We start from the raw sequence: 22647 nt of genomic DNA, 5'->3' as shown, positions 1-22647 counted from the left end.
ATAATTAGTTGTTGCTCTAGAAAAATGAGTGTTATAACCAGCGGCAGATTTTACCTACTAAATAGTATTTATGGCTGCAGCCCCCCCAGTAAAATCTGCCACCCACAGGGACTGCTTAGCAGTGGTAGTGACTTCCATTAGAAGTGCTCCCAGCTAATCACAGGCAAACAGGCAGTCCCAAGGGGAGGTGTATACTCCTGGGACTGCCAGTCCACACTGTTATAGCAGAGTGTGCAGCCGATGCAGTCCCTAGAAGCCGGACAGTCTGCTAATCTGTGCTCGTGTGCAGGATTACAGACACCGTGGCCAGACATGTAAGAAGCTGCTGCTGGTTATAACATTATACATGAAAGAGTGAAAGAGAGAGAGAGGGACGGAGGGAGGGAGAGAGAGCGATAGTATGGCGGCACTGAGGTCAAGGATTCCATTTCAATCAGGACTTTATATGGATTGAGTTTATATGTATTTCCCATGTTTGGGTTTCCTCCAGTTACTCTTAATTAAAAAAACATATTGGTAGGTTAATTGGCTTCTGACAAATACTTAACCCTACAGTGTGTCCATGTGATACTGAATATGGATTGTAAGCTCTACTGGGGCAATGACTAATATGAATATCTAAATATTCTTACAAAAAGCTACATTTTATGTATGCACCATATAAATAACTTAATAAATAAATAATAGATAGAGTTAGTATCTGTACCTGAAAGGCCCACAGTCAAAAGAGGGGGATATGGTCATTATTGTGTAGGCCACTGGCAGCAGACTCATGAAAAGGACAAGTAGTAAAAGGGCCATGTAGAAATTGTTTGATTTTGAAGCTTTGAAAACTCGTTCTTGGGGAATATTGCTGCTCATCACAGCCCAGCACTGCAAGTACATTGAAGATAGAAGACGTAGCACATTTACAACCATCAGTCCTGGTGCATAAAATGTACCCATCCTGTAACATAAATGAATATATTGTAAACACAAAAGATTTCAATTATATTTCTGATCTCTCAATATTTGTGCAAAGTCCATAACCAAAGGTTCCATTTTTCTTATTTAACAACAAACATGTTGGTAAGTTAGGAATATCAAGGTCATTCCAACACAACCCTTCTAGGTATGTGGAACTTGTACTGTAACTAAACAAATACCATTACAGCATATGAAGAGTTAAGGTGCACATAGAGGCTCATTTAAAATAAATGGCAAACAAAGATATGACTTTTCCATGTCAGTAAGACTATACTTAAAGCTTGTTACCAGCAATAATAATTGACCTTACCATATCATGCCTTGATTGAAGATGAGACCAAGAACATTTCCACTTATATCAAACTCAGCATAACATGGCTGGAAAACAAGGGAAAAGAAACAAGTATAATTTGTAAACTGTATTACTTGCAGAACTATGTACATTTTGTAGCTGATTCAGACTTGGAAGTAAAGCAAATAAATTAGAAACTTTGCACCTTGGCAAAACCACCACTGCATGTGGGGCAGATTTAAAAAGAAGACAGTATTTACCCTCACACTGGTACTGATTCTTCACCGATTGCAACTGCGTTTCCGCACGCCAGTGGCGGATTCTTGCTTACTGTCAGGCATCGCAGTGCGCGTGCACAAAGGGTCCATTGCGATCACTCTGTGATCAGTGACTACACAGACCCATCGCAGAGTGATTGACAGGATGTGACTGTTTGAGGGTGGTGACGGGGGGGTCTGCAAAACACAGGCGTGTCAGTGCGTTTGAAAGCTGTTACAGGGGCGTTCATAAATTAGCTACTGTGATGGCATACAGAGCTTGAACTCTCACTGCGTGCGATGAGGTTAGCAAGCTCTGAGTAAGGCCAGACCTGTAATTGTGTGTGAGGCTCCGATGGTACTCGATGTTACCGATGGTTTTGCAGACTTGCAAAGTATTACAGATGTGAGTAAGGGTATGTGGTCGTCCTTATGTTAGGCTGCGATGGCAGCAATTAGCATATTTTTTGCAGTGGGTCTGCGTGTGTAATAGCAACTATGAGTGCAATAGCAATTCATAATGAATAAGGCCCACAAAAAGGTGAATAAATGTATTTGTATCCTTTGCAGTGCAGTATGGTTTGTCCAAGTGCAAAGTTACTCCTTGTTTTGCTGTGCTCCCACTGTATAATCAGCCCTTTGGCTGTATGGCAAAGCATCGGTAATTCAGATTTACAAAAGCCATATTAATCTGAGATAATTAAATTAAATAAATTGATATTATATACAGAAATGCATTCATATTATAAGATACTGTAGATTCTTGTGCCCTTCTGGGAGTTCCTATTGGTGGTAAAGGTAGTAATTGGTGGCTGTTATTATTAGAGAGGATGGCCTACACAAAAAGGTTGGTGACTTAATCAGAGGTAGCAGCATGTGAGGAAGCTGGGGTTGTTCCTTGAGATGAGCTTACAAAGGTTGATCTCACACATCCTAGCATTTAGGAACTTAAGAGTCTGGTGTTCAGCAGATACCCTCCTCTTCTTAGAGATTCTGTTTAAACTGAATCTGTTTAAACTGAATTTATAATTGATAAAAGTTAATTTATCAATTATAGCAATGGTTGTCAACAAGGGGTAGTACCCAGGATGCAGGGCCCAAGGGCAGCACCATTGCAGCCCTACAGCCCCTGCATCTGGATAGCAGGGTAAATTGAATGGAAGAGCACCCGGAGAGTCCGTGTAGCAATCCACACATCTTCTGCCATCATCCCCATCCTTTTGTGTGACTTCACTGGGTGCCAGGGAGCACTACTGCAGCGCTGATGTCAATATTCAGAATGTCAACACCAGAATGTGAACATGGTCTGAATTCCTCATTCAGAATGTCAACACAAACATTATGTTGACGTATGACATGTTGACATGGTCATAATATCTGCATGTCGGCATATCGAATTAATGTTTTTCTACTGTTATAGCCTTAACCCCACCCTATCCCTAATCACAGCCTAACCCTAACCCTAAATCTGTAATGTTGACATTGTGACTGACAACACTTACTTTGTGAACATAATGGCTATGCCGACATTGTGAATATTGACATGTTCACTGTTGACATTATGTCCCTGTTGACATTCTGATATTGGCATTTTGACTATCGTCATTTCGACTACATCACCCCAGTTGTACTTCCAGTGATGTTTGGGGTACTTGAAACATTTTCTGTGATGGTATAGTGGGGCAGGACATCCAGGTGACAATTAGCAGTGTCCTAGGGATCTCTAGCCCTATCTATCATAGTAAGTCCCTTATAACAAAATTAAAAAGTCTATCCTGTTATTCCTTTAAAATAAAGCATATGTGGTGTATAGTTTTATTATAAATGTAAAATTTTTCATAAATTGTAAACTTTAAGAAATATATATGTACAAATCATTGTGTAATTTTTTTAATATTTTATATATATATATATATATATATATATATATATATATATAGTGACGGTTACATTTTATCTAATAGCATTTATAATTGTTACAAATGTTTTGCTTTGCAAGTGTTGGGAGTACAAGTAACACAAATAGGCTGCCAGGAGTTACTGAGATGCAAAATGATTGAGAACAACTGAATAATAGTATAAGAATAAATGTGTGCCTGTGTAATGGATGACCTGTGTTATGCAGCAAGGCAACATCTTCTCTGAAACCGATATTATTATTATTATTATTATTATTATTATTATCTTTTATTAACAGGGCCCCAGAAGATGTCCAAAGTACCATGGAGATATAAGTAACTACATCAACTAACAAGATTGTTTGAGCTCTGCAGAAAAGCAAAATATACATCATGTAGCTGCACAGGCTTGTCAAACTCAAAATATCAACTGGGCTGAATATTCAAGGTCTTTTAAGCTGCATAGACACACAACGATTTTGTTACCAAAGATTTTATAAACAATTTTTTTTAACGATTTTCTGTCAGATTATCTGTCAGATTTTTTAAAGTGTAATGAACGATTTTTTTGAACTACAAACGATTTTTGCATATTCCAGTAATGAAAATCGTTGAGTTGACAAGTCTGACTGAACTACAAACAACAAACTACAAACGTGAACGCGCATGAACGATAATCGTTCATCGTTTGACTCAGAAAGTGAACGATTTTTTCAAATGATTATCGTTAAACAATATCGTTTAACGATAATCGTTCAAAAAATCGTTGTGTGTGTATGCAGCTTAATGGAGCGTACACACGGTCAGATTTGTCAGACTTGTCAGATTTGTCAGATGAACGACTGAACGATTAAACGATTTGAACGATTTGGACGATTTGACCAAAGTTTTGAACGATTTGGACGATTTGGACGATTGAACGATTTTTACCTACATTAAAATGAATGGAATCGTCCAAGTCTGACTGCAAACCCATCAGATGTCAGATATCGTTATCTGACAAACGGGAACGCGCATCGTTGATCGTTCATCGTTCAGGCATGTCAGATATGAACGATTTTTCATCAGATATGAACGACTGAACGATTTTTAAATCGTTATCGTCCATATCTGAAGAAAAAATCTGATCGTGTGTATGCTCCATAATGGAGCGTACACACGGTCAGATTTGTCAGACTTGTCAGATTTGTCAGATGAACGATTGAACGATTAAACGATCTGAACGATTTGAACGATTTTACCAAAGTTTTGAACGATTTGAACGATTGAACGATTTTTGACTGCATTAAAATGAATGGAATCGTCCAAGTCTGACTGCAAACCCATCAGATGTCAGATATCGTTATCTGACAAACGGGAACGCGCATCGTTGATCGTCCATCGTTCAGGCATGTCAGATATGAACGATTTTTCTTCAGATATGAACGACTGAACGATTTTTAAATCGTTATCGTTCATATCTGAAGGAAAAATCTGATCGTGTGTATGCACCATAAGAGTGTGTGGGCTGCAATAAAAAAAAAGTCTTATATGCAATTTTGAAAGGGTTATTATTAATAAAAAAACAGTGCCTCCTGTAGTAGTGCCCCTTATGCAATGCCCCCTGTATTAGAGCCCCTTATGCAATGCCACTGTAGTTGTGCCCATTATGCAGTGTCCCCTGTATAAGAGCCCCCTATGCAATGCCTCCTGTATTAGAGTCCCATACGCAGTGCCCCAGTAGTGTCCATTATGCAGTGCCCCTTATGCAGTGCCCCCAGTAATGCCCCTTATGCAGTGCCCCAGTAGTGCCCCTTATTCAATACTCCCCTGTATTAGAGCCCCTTATGCAGTGCCCCCAGTAGTGTCCATTATGCAGTGCCCCCAGTAGTGCCTCTTATGCAGTGCCTCCAGTAATGCCCCTAGTAGTGCCCCCAGTAATGCCCCTTATGCTGTGCCCCCTCCCAGTATAGAACAGGCCCCACTGCCCTGTGCAGTACTTACCTCTCTCTTACTTACCTCTCTTCGCACTGGCCACTGGGCACCGCTCTCGCGTAGACGCTGCCGCTGACTGAATCTAACTAGATCCAGCCGGGCTGGCTCCTCTCATTGCGTCTGATGTCATGACATCACCCACGCACACACAAACTGCATCACTGGGAACACTGGCCTCTGAAGCGATCAGAGGCTTCTTTTATCTCTGATCGCTTCAGAGACCAGTGGACCTGATTCAGAGCTGGACGCTCTTTCAGAGCGCTCGCTCTGAATCAGGGTGGCAGTTTTTTTTCTGAACCGGCCTCCTGGCTGCTCGCTAAGCTGTGGGTAACCACCCACAGCTTTTGCGAGCGGCCAGGTGATGGTCGTGACCATCGCGACCATTGGGCTTGCAACGAGACCCTTGTGGTAGGGTCTCGTCCATCGCAAGCCCCAGTGAGCGTCCGGCTCTAATAGAGCCGGAAGCTCACTACTGAGGCCACCTCCAAATGGCAGGCGTTCCTTCGGGAATGCCTCCGTTTGGCCAGCCACTCCCCCTGCCCACCTCCAAAACAGGGCGAGCTGTCAATCACAATCGACAGCCGTCCCGTTTTGGTGCGAGACCCGTAGCAACGGAACGCCCGTCGCTGGCCAGGTCTCGCACATGCGCACACCAGAGCCGGCACCGGTGTGCACATGCGCAGTGGGGGCGTGATTCAGACCCGCTGTGTGCTCGTGAGCGGGTCTGAATCAGGCCCAGCGTTCCAAGTTTTAAATTGAGTAAACACAAATATTATGTGGCCCAGTCACCCCTGCCACGAACTGAGCTCAGTTTCAATCACGGCAGGGGTGACTGGGCCGCATAATATATGTATTTGGGCCCACACTGTTGGGCCACATAAAATGTTTCTTTCGGCCGCATGCGGCCTGCGGGACGTGAGTTTGACATGCCTTTGACATGACATTGTAACACAATGAAAAATTGTGTTTATGTTTATGTACATCAAATTCTCTTCAATCAAATCAATTTAGATGAAAAACAACTTACAAAGCCAGATTCCAAATCCCAACACCAGCATGAATTGAGAAATCGGACTATAACTGCTCGTCCAAAGTCTCCCACAAGAATCATGATGTAAGTCATTTGTGTATCTGAGACTGTCAGCTTTACAAACTCCTGTAAAAGGAAGAATAGTTATGCGTTGTAGCAGTACCCATCCATATTAATGCAGATATCTATTTATTGTTTATAAGTATAAAGTAAGCGTTATCTGTAATAATCAAAAGCAAATAAATTAGATATTAGAGTAAATTCTGGGCCTGATTCAGAGAAGGACGCAAAGGCGATAATGCACGCAATCGAACAATTGTTTGCCATTGTGCATGCGTATAAGCCGCACAATGCATGCATAGTGATCACACTGCGATTACAGACGCGTTTGGTGGTGATGACGGGGAGTGGACTAAGAAATGCAGGCGTGTCTGTCCTTTTAAATGCCGTTACATGGGCATGCATAAATTAGCCACTGTGGGTGCTTATGCAGCTCTGCGTGTCAGAAGAGCTCCCGATGATCCGGCAGGTCAGACTTGCTGCAAGGGTAAGATGGCTGCCAATGTGAATCGATGTTACCGATAGCTATGCGTCATTGCACGCAGTTAAGAAGGCAGCAGTGGGCGTTTTTATGCTCGGGTAAGCTTGGCGAATATTAGCATATTTTCGTAGCTGCTTTGCTTCCATCAGTGAATCAGGTCCTCTGTTTTTATTCTTCCCTATTGTTAATACCAATATATACAGTAGACAGAACTTGGAATTAACTTAAATACCAACAATTACAGTGAAGAGTTTACATTTATATACATTAGTTCTGCTAGGAACAGTAAAGCTGGGTACACATTGGAGCAATCAACGATCGCTCCAACTTTACTGACGATTTCCCTTGAGCTCAGAACAAGCATTATTTTGGCAAACACACACTGCAATCTTGTGAATGACCAAACAATATATTGTATTATTTGGTCACTAGCGATTTATCATTCCTCCTGTACACACTAGAACAACTGTCATTAGGATGAAGGCATGAAGGTGATGTCAAATCAGTCCGACATATCGCTTGTCGACCGGTTTGCTATACACACTGCACGATAGGCACAAACTTGCTAGCGATATTGCTAGGTTTGATGTGCAGCACATCAAGCCTGGCGACCGTTGCTTGCAACCAGCGGGAGAGCGCAATCATGCGTACACACTGAACGTTGTGACAAAACAGCAAATTGTCCCGACATGGCTCCAGTGTGTACTAGCTTAAGTGTGGGACTTATTTATGTAGTGTAAAATTGGCAAAGTGCAGCATGTATGCAAGGGTGCAGAGTCATTTCTGTGAAGCAAAATAACTAACATTTTGTATCATCTTTGAGCTAGTAGAGATCAAGGGAGAGATGTATGAAACCTTGGAGAAAGACAAACAATCAGCTCCTAACTGTCATTTTTCAAACACATCCTGTAAAATGGCAGTTAAGCGATGATTGATTAGTACTTTATCTCTCCATTTTTCTCTCTCCACGGTTTAATACATCTCCTCCTATATCTTGTCCTGGGCTGGAAAGCCCACCACTGGTAGATGTCACAGATCTTGCGCCGGGATCAGAAAGATGGGTTGCTGAATGCATACTTTCTATGTAGTGGGGTGCTTCTCCAAGCACCCTGCAAGATGGAAAAGGGTGCCACTGGCTCAGTGACCATGCTGCTCCCTCAGCCTTGCACTCTGGGCAGCACCAACTACACAACGTTCATTACTGCACTTTTTAATGGGATGCAGTTTGTGGCCTCCAGTTGCACTTCTGAGAAAAAGAACATTTCTTGGTGCACTTTTCCCGATATAAGAAAAAAACTTCAAATGCTAAATGGAGGTGAAATGTTTTATTTTATTTAAAGGGCTAGTTCTAAAGTGGTAGGATGATGTTTCAGGTGACATTTATACTGTTACACAGTACACTTGTGAGATTTTCTAACTGACATTCGTCCATGAAATCCACCTTCTTGCAAGATTTACTTTCCTTTCAATCAAATTAATGTAGCGAACCCCAATTGAAGCATTCTGCACATACAGTATTTTAGAATTGTTATTCCCAAAAACCTCACTGCATTCAGTTAATTGTATGAAGCACAAATTGTAAACTTACAATTCCCACGTTGGTTTCCCAGCAGGGACCTCTGGGCATATCCGCTGGATGAATAGCTGGTATCGCAGTGCTCTCATTATTTGAAGATGAATTAGAAAAGCTGGATAGCAGCAGCATAGTTTTGTTCTTTATAACCTCTTCCTCAGCTAACTGAAAACACATTTATAATCAGAATATGTGTGAGTGGGCAAAAATTAAAATTAAAATAAGCATTTGCGTTGAACAAAACAAATCTCTTTGGTGCCATAATGCAGCCAGGGATTATATAATACAAGGTAATACAATGGTCGCACTGGTGTAGTAACAGATCCTATATAATTTCAATTTGGCAATCTGGTCATCTCCACAGGAACGCAGGAGTCCTTTCTGGCAATATTGCACACAAGGAAGACATTTACATTATGCCATGTTACATAGGGGGTCATTCAGAGTCGGTCGCAAGCGCTGAGCACTTGCAACCGACTTGATGTTGCCCCACTGGGCATGCGCACGACGGACCCGGCTCCATCGTGTGCATGTGCGAGACCCGGCTAGCGACGGATGCTCCGTCGCTAGGGGTCTCACAGCAGACGGGGCGAGCTGTCGATGGTGAGTGACAGCTCGCCCCGTTTGGGAGGCGGGCAGGGGGTGTGCCTGCCCAAACGGAGGCGTTCCCGCCGGAATGCTTGCCATTTGGGGGCGGCCCCACTGACATCATTGCTGATGTCAGTGGGAAGCTTCCTGCTCGATCAGAGCAGGAAGCTCCCTGGGGCTTATGATTGCCCAGACCCAACCTTAGGGTCTGGTTGTAAGCCCCGATGGTCGCAATGGTCTTGACCATCGCGACCATCACCCATGTTAACACCAACAGCTTAGCGATCGACAAGGAGGTGGTTGTTCAGGATGCAAGCGGCATGCAAGCGGCTGCCCTGATTCAATGCGACCGCTTGCAACTAACGACCGCCTCTGAATGAGGTCCATAGTCCCCAGCACACAGCAATCTTGCTAATATTAATTGAATCTAAAGGAGACACCCTAAATGGTAAATGATGGTGGCATTTGCAGTAGCTTTCCACAGTAAGAAACCTCTATTACCTTATTTGTTTCTATATCACCCAAAAAGGCTTAAGAGGTGTAATAGAGAAACATTATTACTCGTACATAAATAAAGTACTGAAAACAAGCAGGTGCAATGTGAATGGTGTTTACTAGCGGTATTCAGCAAAACTCAATTCAAATGGGAATTATTGAGAAACAGAAGAAAGAATTTAATGATTCTAGAACCAAGAAAGAGATGTTGAACTCAGGCAAACATGTGGTAATGGAAGGAGAAGGAAATGGAGTCACTTTGGTTCTTTAGGTTGTGGATCTGCGGCTTCTTCTGACTTCTTGGAGCGTCTATCTCTAAGAATACAGGAGATACGGTTTGAATGTCTGTCCATTTCTCTGCTGGGAATGCTATCGATAAAGAAAATGAATCTACTTAAAAGTGCAGAAAAATTATTCACTGGCATGGTACCAATACTTACTTGGGGTGGTTTATGGAGAAGCCTAGGTTGCGTAAAAGGGATATCACTATCTCTCATTGATAGAATAGCATCTCTTGGTCTGAATGAACTCTAAGGAAGTTGTCCGAATAATGAATGCAATGGACTCCTTTCTGTCAGAATGTGCATGAATGTGTACTGAGTGTTGGACAAATCAAAAACAATGACTGTCTATTGATAAAGAGCGTCATTCCAGAGGAATCTTAAAAACTTTCTGTGGTTTGGATGAACTGCATTGTATAAAAGGCCTCCTTGAAGTCTATCTTGATGCAAAAATTATTCTGGGCTAGATGGAAGGGGACCTATGCTAGACCTTCAATTTTGAATTTTGCGACATCTTATAAATTGATTTAAGGACTTTAGGTTCCTGGTGAAAGGTCCACCTTGAAGTCTGGTGACATCTAATGTCCTGCAAAGAACTAACAGCTTTATATCAAGATTTAAACTCCTCTATAAACCCTGGGCCAAAAAGGTTGGAAGCTATAAGATTATGGGCATCTGCCAGCCTGGGAACTAGATTAACCAGACCTGATCTAACCTGCCAACCAATTCTATGAGTTTTCGATATGAAATCAGAAGACTGGCCAATCATTAAGGTGGCCCTGTTATGGCCTAAACAAGGATCTACTGAATGTCACTAGGGGGTCCAGGGAGCCACTAGATATTCATTTTTCCTTGGCCTTATCTAGTTCAAAAAGATGTGGGCCAGCAGCATCTTAGACTTTTAACTGATTTTTTTTCTCAGTAATTTGTCATTACTGTCACTCTGGGCTTTATTTCCCAATGAGTGAAGAAAGAGTCATATTTATTTCAAGGAGAAAAAGGACAGGATATATGAAATCCAGATATAGTTATGCAGAACCATTTCATCCTGTTTTATGAGGGTGGTGGTGGGGCAAATTGATAGACCTGGATGCATTTCCTGAATGCCCAGTGACATCTGTATATTTTATTTGGTGACATTCTATCCACCAATGCCACTCTTGCCATTTGTAGGTCACTATACTCACCTCTCCTAGAGGATGCTGATATCCTGGTAATCTCCTCTGACTCTTAGTTCAGAGAGATGTCCTCATAAGAATTAGTAGGAGGCAGTGAACGCTGCTTACTCTACCCCTTATGGGAGCAGGTATGTGAGTAGTGCCAGTCAATTACAGAAAAGATTTGCTGGCTGTGAGCAGGCAATGGTGGTCTGCTATTGACCATAGTGGAATTCCAGCTATGACCAATACCAGAACAGGCATCATTTGAAGAAACATTGTCCAAAATGTTCATTTTTGGAGGTACAATTTTTCACAACCTTGTTTTAAAAGGTAGAAAGGCAGTGACTTGGTAACAGAAGACACCCCCTCAGCCTCTGAGCTGTTAGTGCTGTCATCTGACATGACAGGAATCAGGAATAACTCTTTTTTCTTTTAAAAGGTATCTCCTCAAATGAAGACTTTTCTGGAGAGTCAGACATCATATGTTTCCTGGGCTGTCTGATACTAATTCTGCTGAGAGTTAGGTACAATGGCAAGGTGTCTGTGAGAGACACAGCTACTCAATCCTCCATGTCCAGCACTGATGTCAAATCCGGTTGAGCAATGGCCTTTGTACGCATGCAACTACAAGCTTGTGAGAGCATGCACATGATGCTTGAGCGTGTGCACACATTAGTGTGCATCACAGCACTTGTGCCACCTTTGAATATGGGGAAAAGGTAAAGAAATGATTTTCACTTTACCTGCCCCAGTGTAGCCAGGAGGCTCTAACATTTACAGTACCCACCAGCTGTTGCTAAATGCCTCCAAATGAACACAGTACAGAGCTGCAGGTCACTTGTAGCATCATAGACACTGGATGTGAGATGAGTGCGCGTCTGTTGCGTTCTAGTTGGCAGTAGACATTATTTTATAATTATAGACATCTTCTTCTGTCTTACTGCTAAAAGTTTTCAGGGATGTATAATGTTACACAATATGTTAGCCTACAGGGCCGTAACTTGGTTAGTGCGACCTGTGCCATGGCACAGTGCACCGCAGGGCAGGTGGCGCTGTACGGGCCTGTCAATTTTCTGTTTATTGTCATTCTCACTTGTAACTTCCACTTCTTTTATCTCCAGCATCTCCTGGCTTCCCCTATCTCTTCCCTGGCCTTCCCCATGAGTCCATGGCCCTTTTTTGGGTGCGTGTCTTATATCCCTATTTTGGGGGGGGAAAGCGCCAATGCTCTTTATGGCAAAGGGCACCAAAAAGTCTAGTTACGGCTCTGTTAGCCTATGCCAACCTTAAATCAATGCACTGCACTAGACTGTGCCCTCTAAAATCAGTACACTGTACAAGTCTGTGCCCATTTGCTATCCTTTCCAGTTCCTTCATCCTTGGCAATGTATTTGCTGGGTACCATAAAAACTGACTACTGGCAATGTGAGCTCTCATTCACAATGACAAAATATAGTATTATAACTAGAGATGTGCGCCGACCCCTTGTTTTGGTTTTGGATCCGGATTCATCTTCGGGTTTTGGTTTTGGATCTGTTGTTGAATAAAAAAGCTGCCAAAAAGATGTAATTTTGACCTGTTAGCATGCAATCCAAAACTCGAGTTCGGTTTTATATAGGTGTTCTGCACCGTGGGAAGATCCTAACCAGGACTTGGTTCAACTCAGTACCCTGAAGTGATTCCGAACTCAGACTCAGTTCGGCTAGAAACCTCTAAATTCGGTTGTTGGCTGTTCTTTGGGAACTGGACCCGCACATCTCTAATTATAACACACTGTGCTCTTACAACTGTCAAAGAAATACAAAACCTGTGAGTGTGGTTTTACCCACTATAAGAGCAAGTGTGTTATAAGCTGAGCAGGACAGCTCTCATCAGCAATTTTATACTTTAGTAAGTGTTCACAATTTTTAAATCCTTGCAATTGTTTTCCTAAGGACATGGTTAATATCAAAAAGTTTCAATATGCTATAAAATATGTTTTTATGGCAGCATGTCACATACAGCTTTGTGTTGTTTCTAGGCAAAATATTTTTCTTACTTTTCCATTGACATCATCAATTAAAGCCAACAAAAAAGTGTATAAATTTCCCAGGAACAGTGCAAAAATTCTTCCCAGTTGCCATTTCAGAGCCAGTCGTGGGTGATAATTTTCCATAGCAGCTATTGTTTCAAAAAGTGGAGGGCAAAACATTGACAGCAAGTTCATTACGATTTCTATCTGTAAGTAGAGGATAAAAGATAGATATAAATATTTGGAAAAAATAATATTGGGTAAGATGAAATATAGAAAAATAAATTCTGGTAAATGTATACAATGTTACCAGGTAATCCTGGCAGTTCTGAAAATATCGAGCACAAAACTTAGTAGTTATTCTGTTCTACATCAGTTCTTAAGTATTATTCAAAATGAGAAAGCTACAGAACAGTTCCATATTGGTCATTATTAAGGGCATACACCAAAAACAGTTTCTCCATGTTTGGACTTTATCATTTTCCATAAGAAAAAAATACATTTAAACCTTTTTGTTCACCTATAATTTACTATTAGCTGGGGGTTTACCAAGTTGGACTTAAGAAAGTACTGTACAGATAAGAGGGCACACTTTCAGCAGCATGATGTCTAGTAACGGTCATGCTTCTCCTCTAGCTTACAGTACAATATGGGCCTGATGGAGTCAGACACAATGGAATCCATGTTTGCCTACTTTATACGTCTTTATATGGTCAAATACCACTACGTGCCATCGAAACTTGCAATCTCTGTAAGAGTATGGCCTCCTATGTGAGCGAATAAGCATCTAAGGGCATGATTCAGAGTTGTGATGATTCACTGCATGGCGCAGTACTGCTATTTATGCAGTTTAGCGATGTATTGCTAATGGACATGCGCAAAAAGTCCAGGAATTCCTACCGTGCATGCGTGAACCCAGGTGTCCTATGCCCTTCACAATTGCATATGGTATTGCTAACACTTGAGTAGGGCTTTTAATATGGGTTGGGTACAGGATCCTGGTGACAGTAGCATCCTGACATTTACAATCCCAACATGTGTAGGTAAGTACCCTAACCCATAACCCTCCCCCTAACCCTGACTCACCTTTCCCACAGCCTAACCCTAGACCTCCCTTCTTGCAGTCTAACCCTCTCCCTGCAGCCTGACCCCCCCTACAGCCTAATCCTAACCCTCCCCCTAGTGCCTAACCCTAGCCCTCCCCCTATTGCCTAGCCCTAACCCTCCCCCTAACCCTAATACTACGACTGGGATGCCAGCGGTCGGGATTCCAGAGCCAGGATTCCAACTGCCGGCATCCCAACTGCCAGGAAGCCAGCTACCTCCTTTCAGGATGGAGACAGAGATGTAACCTAAAGTGATTGCAAAAGGGGCCGTTAAATGGGCGTGGTATGGGAGTGTTACAGGCCTGATTCAGTAATGTATGCTAATGCTTAGAGCACTTCTCCGATTGTTGGAGTGCATGTGCAGCCTTTCATTTGTGAGTCCCCTCGCAGTGTCTCCTAGCCACATCCTGGTTGACATGCTGCAGCATTTGGGGGGCTGGAGTGGGGGCATTACTGGCCTTTTTCTGTGAGCGACAAGGTCAGTGTCTGTATCAGTGGATGCAGATTTCCTGGCCTCCCAAGTGGGTAGGAACCGGTCAGACTGAGTAAGTCTCAGATTACACACCCAGGCCAAAGGGGCAACCATTGCGACCGATGGTCATGATGGTTGCAGTGGTGATCTGAGGCAGCGTCTACGGATGCTGCATTTGTATCTCTCAAATGCAGTAAGTATGTGTATATTTCCTCCAGACACCTCCTGATGATTTTACATTTTGTTGGATGGTATTGCACAGCGGCTTCTGTACGACTCTGCAGTACTGTCCATCTCTGATTCAGGTCACATGTGAGCCATGGATTTGCTTTTTCACAACCTAACAACCACTGACACCTAATACTTTTATGCAGAATTCTTATAACATTTAAGCCCAGCTATCAGGTCACCTAGTCATCTAGCTAGCAATTTCTTCCTGGGGGAGATGTACTAAGCCTTAGAGAGAGATAAAGTGGAGAGAGAAAAAGAACCAACCAATAAGCTCCTTACTGTCATTTTACAGGCTGTGGGCCTGATTCAGCTTGGATCGCAGTTGCTAATACGCACGTAATCGGCCGATTGTTGCGTTCTGCGCATGCGTATGCATCGCATTGCGCATGCGCGAGCCAGCCACTGCGATTGGGACTGCGATCGCAGAGGTTATGCAGACCCATCGCAGAGTGATTGACAGGAAGTGCCGTTTGTGGTTGGTGATGGGGGGTGGTCGGGCGAACGAAGGCGTGCCAGTGTATTTCAACGCCATTTCAGACTCGTGCATAAATTATACACTGTGAAGCCAAATGCAGTGTGAGGCCTCATAGCGTGCGTGGCTGTTAGCAATTTCTTAGTAGGGTCAGGGCTTGTGCAAGTGTGCGTGTTAAACTGTGTGCATACGCAGTATTGAAATCCATAGTGAATCAGGCCCTGTGTTTGAAAAATAACAGTTAGAAGCAGGGCTGTAAGTAGGGTAGTACGACCAGTGCCATGGCACAGGGCACCGCAGGGCAGGGGCACTGTTTGGACTTGTCAATTTTCCTGTTTATCATTCTCACTTGTAGCTTCCTCTTCTTTTATCCCCAGCATTTTCTGGCCTCCCCTATCTCTTCCCTGGCCCTTCTCCATGAGGCCATGGCACTATTTCAGGCACACTATTTTATGTCCCTATTTAAAAATAGGGGGGCGCCAATGCTCTCTCTGACACAGGGTACCAAAAAGTCTAGTTACGGTTCAGGTTAGTAGCTGATTGCTTAGTATAATCTCTCTCCTCTTTAACTCTATTCAAGGCTTACTACATCTACCCCTCTGTCTTGGATTCACTAATACTCTTAAGCTATAATTTGTAACATGAATTTACCCCATATATACAGTATATGTCAATATCTTCAGTGGTATTTTAAGCCCATTTAACCTATAGTTTCTCATCTTGACTGTTTCCCCTACCTCCCTTTTGTAAGTTTTTACTAACCTCTATCTAACAATGAAAACTAGAACCATCTTCATGTTCTAAGTACATCTGGTCAGTGGGTCACACAGTACAAATAATCTCATTGTTCACTGTAAAAACCTGTCATCAAATCAATCATACCTCATTATTCTGATACCAGCTTGGGTTATCCAGCTTTTTGAATTCCTGTGATCGCTTTACAACAAAATAAATGAGATAACCACTTCCTCCAAGACAAATGGTTATCAGCACATTCGACAGTACAATCAGAAACCTCCGCAAATGAATGTTTTCTTCCTTTGTGTTTTCCTGTTCATCCACAATAGATTCCTGTGGGCAGAGCAATTCAATAGAAATAGTTTTTTTGTTGTTGCCTTTTTGCAGACTTTTGTTGTTTCTTGTTTGTTTGTAATTTTTTTTTGCCGGGGGGGGGGAGGGGGCGTGTGTGGGGTATACCAGCAAATATTAAAGATCTCAGTGATTTAAGAAAGAGGGACCACCGCAAATATCTTTGATATCTACTGTGGTTCCCCCATTTCCAACTGCAAAGCAAAGCTTAGGGCTGCTAAGATGTTGGATTTACCAAGCATTCCGAAGCTTTTCCCTAGGCGGTAACGCCATCATCTGAAAATAGGTTACTGTAGCGCAGATCCTTTCAGAGAGGAATCTCTCCGTCAGCCCCCATTGATGCATGTGCAGGCCGATGTATGCGCATATGCAGTACATGATCTGGATCTGAACCAGGAAGTAAAGTGATAGCGTAAGGTACATGATCTGGATCTGAACCAGGAAGTAGAGTGATACTGTAGCATAAGCTATCACTTGACTTTCAGCTCTTCACCGAAATGGTTGTCCCGGCAAAAGCTTTTTGCTAAATACCTGTAAAAATGTTTATTTTCACATTGCAAATTTAGGCATAAATAATTAATTACATCCTCATCAAAAATGCAGATTGTGATAAATAGGGCCCTTTATCTTGTAGAACAATAATAACTTGTCGTCTTTATTGTTGATATAAAAGGTATTATAAGTACCAACCCTAGTGACCACTCACATTGATTTTATTTTCATCCTGTGAGGGATAAACATGTTACTTTTTCACTCTGTCTAATATAATTTGTAGGTGTCATCTATTATATGCAGAACATGCAGAACTATGGGTAAATATTTTAACATTTACTTAATGTTCAGCTCCAAGAGGCAGGGTTTACTGCCATATGGTTTAGGATGTGAAAACTTAAACTGCCAACAATGTGTGGCAGTTTGAAAAATCAAAAACTACAAGCTAGGTCGATGGGTTCAGCCGACCTGCCGTTCTATCAGACGATTGGTCAGTGCATACACACTTAACAATCGCCTGTCCGATGTGCCTGGCTTGATGTCACAACTGGGTGGGCATTTCAATTTGCCTGCCCAGTTGAGCTGTCACTCATCTGCGGGTCTCTGCAGCATGTGTATGTGCGATCGGTGGGTCGTCCGTACACACCAGCAGATGACGATATATATCTTTCAGATATATCGGCAATCTGCTGTGCTGCATGGATGATCCGATATGTCTGTGAACTACGTCATTCACAGACATATTGGGTGTACACACCCGCCAATGTATTATAGATATATCGGCCGTACAATGGAACGGCTGATATATCTATCAGTGTGTACCCAGCTTAAGCCACATGTGCTGTCAAGATTGCCAGAAAAAAAGGCATTTTTGTTGGGCACTGTTCTTATTGTTATGATAGCTCAAACCATATCTTTTGCCGCTAATTACAGTGATAGAATATAATATTTCACCCAATTTACCATTAACATTTTGTCTGGGCAGCTGAGTGAGGACTATTACTACTTTGTACTGTATCACAGTCCTTGTTCTCACTGCACATGTGTGAACCATCTTTACTGTATCATACAGTCACACTGCATTAGAAGCCTGGACAATGGCTTCCATTTGCACATTCATTAAAAAAATTAAAGAAAAAACTATTGCTGGCAATACAAGTTGATTGCAGGCCGGGGACCTGTTAAATAGGGATTTTCACCCTTTCATAAAAGGGGCCTTTATGGGTTTTTGTAGATTAAAATATACTTTTTAATATGATTAAACTTTCATTTATTTCCTTGAGTGCTTAGTACCAATCTGTTTAAGGTAAGATACATTCCTTCCATATTACTTGTCTAGCATATTTTGTCACTAACGTGGATCTGGATAATGGATCATCGTGTCCTAAAATCCTAAAATACTGCACTGTACCTTACATGAAACAAATTAAATCAACTGAACTCATATTAGAAAAGTCAGTCAGTTCTCAAAAAAAATATATACATATATATTACCTTGATGCTAGTTGTAATTGATGCAAATTTATTGTCTGCTGTTTCAGGGTTGCCAATAAGATAATCCCAACTAGTAAACATCTTCCAGGTAAATATAAAATTATCATCGTCTCCATCAGAAGTGCTGTCATTTATATTCTTTGCCATTCTGTTCATGAATAGTAAAATTATGGTACATTTATTGAAATCCAAATAAAAATAAAATTTTTATTATTAATTTTTATTAATAAATGGAAGTGTATATATATATATATATATATATATATATATATATATACAATATATATATCTATATATATATAAATATATATATATATATATATATATACACAGTATATATATATATATATATATATATATATAAAATCCAAAAAACTGTCGGCACTCTCTCCAATAGAACAAATAGCTCTGGTGCACAATTCAATAATCATGCAAACTCCACCACAAGGAACGGCACTCAGAGGCTTGAAGCAAAATGATCTCTGTTTTATCAAGTCAACCCCGTTGTCAAGACTGCCGCAGGAGCTCACATCGGAATAGAACATGTTACCAGTGTTGGTGGACCCATAATGCCCACCTATAGCTGGAAAAAACAGTAACACAGACATTACACATAAATGCAGGTATACAATATATAACAAATGATCAAACCCAAAACACCCCTTATTTTTCTTGTGTAATCAAGGAGAACCCCATCCTATACATTAAAGTACTACTATGCTATTAATTATATAGACAACACAATCAATGTTAACCAATATATAAAACATATAAAGAAAATATATAAAGAAAAAAGAAAATGAAGACTAACTAACCTAAATGTTGCTATTCCAATTAATTTTATCATTAAGTCCTCTAGGACTAATTGTATCTAAACGAACAATCCATTGCGCTTTTCTAATAAGAAGTCTTCTAGCCCTATTCCCACCTCTTAAAAAGGGTGGTACATGGTCGATCATGAAATATCTAAGTGACGAAAGTGGATGGCCTCTTTCCATAAAATGTTTCGCCACCGGTTGGTCAATGGTTCTGCCACTCAATGACAGACGAATGGCAGAACGGTGAGCTGCCATGCGCTCACTGAATTTTCTCGTTGTTTGACCGATGTAACTAAGTCCACATGGGCATACAATCATGTATACCACATGTGTGCTACTGCATGTCAAAACATGGCAGATATCATAGGACTTATTAAAAGAGCATGTGGTACAATTGTTGCATTTATAGCAACCAGGTGGTTTACGTTAAACGTTAGGTAAATCTGAAACACCCCGGCCCGTGATATCTGTCTTCACCATCCTGTCCCTTAGATTCCTACCTCTTCTGAATGCTGCCAGAGGTCGCATGTTTTTGAATGAGGATAATTCACTATCGGAAGTTACAATGGGCCATAAAGCTTTAGTGGCTCTTTTAATAGATAGCCGTAGATTATGGGTCCACCAACATTGGCTACATGTCCTATTCCGATGTGAGCTCCTGCGGCAGTAACCGTTGGAACGCAGGAGTGTGGTAGCTGTGGAATGCAAGCGACGCGTTACCATCCTGGCTGATCCCGGAAGTGCATCAGAGGAAGCCCGACGGCAGGACTGGTGAGCATCGTGGGTGTCTGGAGTACAGGTACACGCTTAGGGGGGTATTTAAGGGGTGTTTTGTATGTTTGTCACTTGTTGTATGTGATACTGACGATGGGGTTGTATCCCCGAAACATGTGTTGACTTGATAATACAGAGATCGTTTTGCTTCAAGCCTCTGTGTGCCGTTCCTTGTGGTGGAGTTTATATATATATATATATATTTATAGAAAATAGCACAGTCCCGGCACTCGCTGAAATATATAATAGATGGCGTCGTTGCCTTCCATGGACCACCAGGTCCTAAACAGCTCAGGATAAAATTGTGGCACTCGACGACTGATAATAAATTCACAAGAACTTTAATCCATAGTCCAATCCAACGTTTCGGGCAAACGCCCTTCGTCTGGGATACAAACACCATAAGTGCATACAAACAAATATATACTCATGTGATTAACATTACCTCACTCAGGTGCTTCCGTTCACCGGCATTAGAAGAAGGTATGATTACGGAGGAGATGAGATCTGCTTTGACGGTGAACTATCTGATTGTACCTTTATTTTATACTCTTCCTAAGGTGCATAAATCATTGGTGGATCCCCCTGGCCGACCTATTATCTCAGCCAGGGGGTCCCTTTACCAACCAATTTCGGTTATGTTGGATAGTTACCTCAATAGATGCATACAAAATATACCCTCTTATTTGAGGGATACTACCTCCTTGCTTATTAAGTTGAAAAATCAAAATGTTATTCCTCCTGAGACCCTTCTATGTAGTGCAGATGTTGTAGGTTTATATACCTGTATACCGCACTCGGAAGCAGTTGAATTGCTGATTAGTGACAACCCCGGGTATACTGGACCGCCAGTGAGTTTATTCTTGAAATTGCTAGAGATGGTTTTAACCAGAAATTACTTCATATATGATAACCGATTTTTTTGTGCAGAAGCTCGGATGTGCGATGGGGTCCAATGTGGCCCCATCGTACGCGAATGCATATATGTACATGGTGGAACAAAATCTTTTTGGTCGTGTTTCTGATATCTCTAACAAATTAATTTTATACTGAAGATTTATCGATGATCTGCTTATCCTATGGTCAGGTCCAGAAGATGAGCTCCGGGGTCTTTTGAATGATCATAATCGATCGAACCATGAGGTACAATTCACCTATATTATTGACCGCAACAACATACATTTTTTAGATGTAAATATTTAATTAAATCAAGGTATACTGAATACTGATCTATTTGTAAAAGAAACTGACAGAAATTCGATTTTACGCCATGATAGTTTTCATCCTCTTCCACTGCGTCGAGGATTACCTTACTCTCAACTATTGAGAGTTCGACGTATTACTAGTGACCCAAATGGAAAAACAAATGGAGGCTATGGTTAACAAATTCGTAGCTCGGGATATGATAGGGGGGCCTTATCTAAATTAAAAAAGGAAGTTATGAGACTACCTAGAGAGGCCACCTTTAAATCCAGTCGTGAAAAAGGAATAGATTCAAAGGTTATACCATGGGTTAATCATTTTAACACTAACAGTACTGCAACTACCAAGATTGTGAAAGATCTTTGGTCTGTAGTTAATACTGATAATGAATTAACATCTTTAATGAATACTAAGGTAATGCCTTGTTACACTAGGCCGAGGAACCTTAAGGATCGGCTGGTCAAATTAGATGTGGCTAAAATAAAGGAAAAGGGAAAGAAAAAACCTGTACATTTTCTGTCCCAAAAAATGGGTACCATCGGTGCTTGGGGTGTATCACCTGCCGATCGGTTATTTTGGGTGACACTTTTCACCATCCCTATACAGGGAAGAAATTCTTAATTAACTCACCTGTTACATGTAACACTATGTTTGTGGTATACCTCCTGTCTTGCCCATGTGGCCTTTGCTATGTGGGCAAGACGGAACGTCAGATTAAAGAACATATGGCCTTACATCGTTCAGCCATACGTATTAGTCTGAGTACGGGTTGTAGTGAACAACCAGTAGCTAAACATTGGATTGCTTTGAAGCATGCAGTAGCTGATTTGAGGTTTAGAATTATTGAACATACCCCTCAGAGTATTTGAGGGGGGAATAGGGCTAAAAGATTGTTGCACGCAGAGTGTCGATGGATTCATAAATTAGATACGTTGGCCCCTAAGGGGTTAAATGAATCCCTTGGTCTGCAATGTTTTTTGTAGAATGTCCACTTACATCTTGCATTAATGTATTATGATGTCCCTTATGCATTTTAGTACTATGTGTTAGGGATATGTTTATTATGCTAATTTTGATAACTGATGTATTTAATGTAACTATTATTAATGTGTTATTTGTTTGTAAAAGGATATCGTAATATGTTATGTGTAGTTGCTATGGCAACGAAGAATGCTCAGGTGACTAGGTTACGCTGTTGTCTCAGCCCTATGACGTCACGTAGGCTGCGACTCTCTGTGATGGACGCATGCTGTGAGGTCCCACAGGCTGCGACTGATCCCGATGAGTGTGCGCCGGGTGAGACGGATAGGGGCGGACGCCGGTGAACGGAAGCACCTGAGTGAGGTAATGTTAATCACATGAGTATATATTTGTTTGTATGCCCTTGTGGTGTTTGTATCCCAGACGAAGGGCGTTTGCCCGAAACGTTG

At 41.6% G+C, this 22647-nt stretch overlaps 1 protein-coding gene across 1 annotated transcript in view; it reads right to left on the bottom strand.

Annotated features, from left to right (window-relative positions):
• Positions 1–22647, bottom strand: part of LOC148442289 (transmembrane channel-like protein 2-A) — a 95905-nt gene that overhangs the window by 26346 nt on the left and 46912 nt on the right. Inside the window, exons 8-14 of the mRNA XM_088464079.1 lie at positions 18423–18570; positions 16230–16418; positions 13094–13273; positions 8547–8696; positions 6415–6543; positions 1277–1344; positions 707–946 (exon numbers count right to left, since the gene is read on the bottom strand). Coding sequence (XP_088320205.1) covers positions 707–946; positions 1277–1344; positions 6415–6543; positions 8547–8696; positions 13094–13273; positions 16230–16418; positions 18423–18570 — 1104 coding nt within the window. The remainder of the gene's footprint in view (positions 1–706; positions 947–1276; positions 1345–6414; positions 6544–8546; positions 8697–13093; positions 13274–16229; positions 16419–18422; positions 18571–22647) is intronic.

The sequence above is a fragment of the Taudactylus pleione genome, unplaced genomic scaffold, assembly GCF_031769625.1.
Source record: "Taudactylus pleione unplaced genomic scaffold, aTauple2 ptg001573l, whole genome shotgun sequence".
Taxonomy (NCBI): Eukaryota; Metazoa; Chordata; class Amphibia; order Anura; family Myobatrachidae; genus Taudactylus; species Taudactylus pleione.
This window is presented reverse-complemented; position numbering and strand designations above follow the sequence as displayed.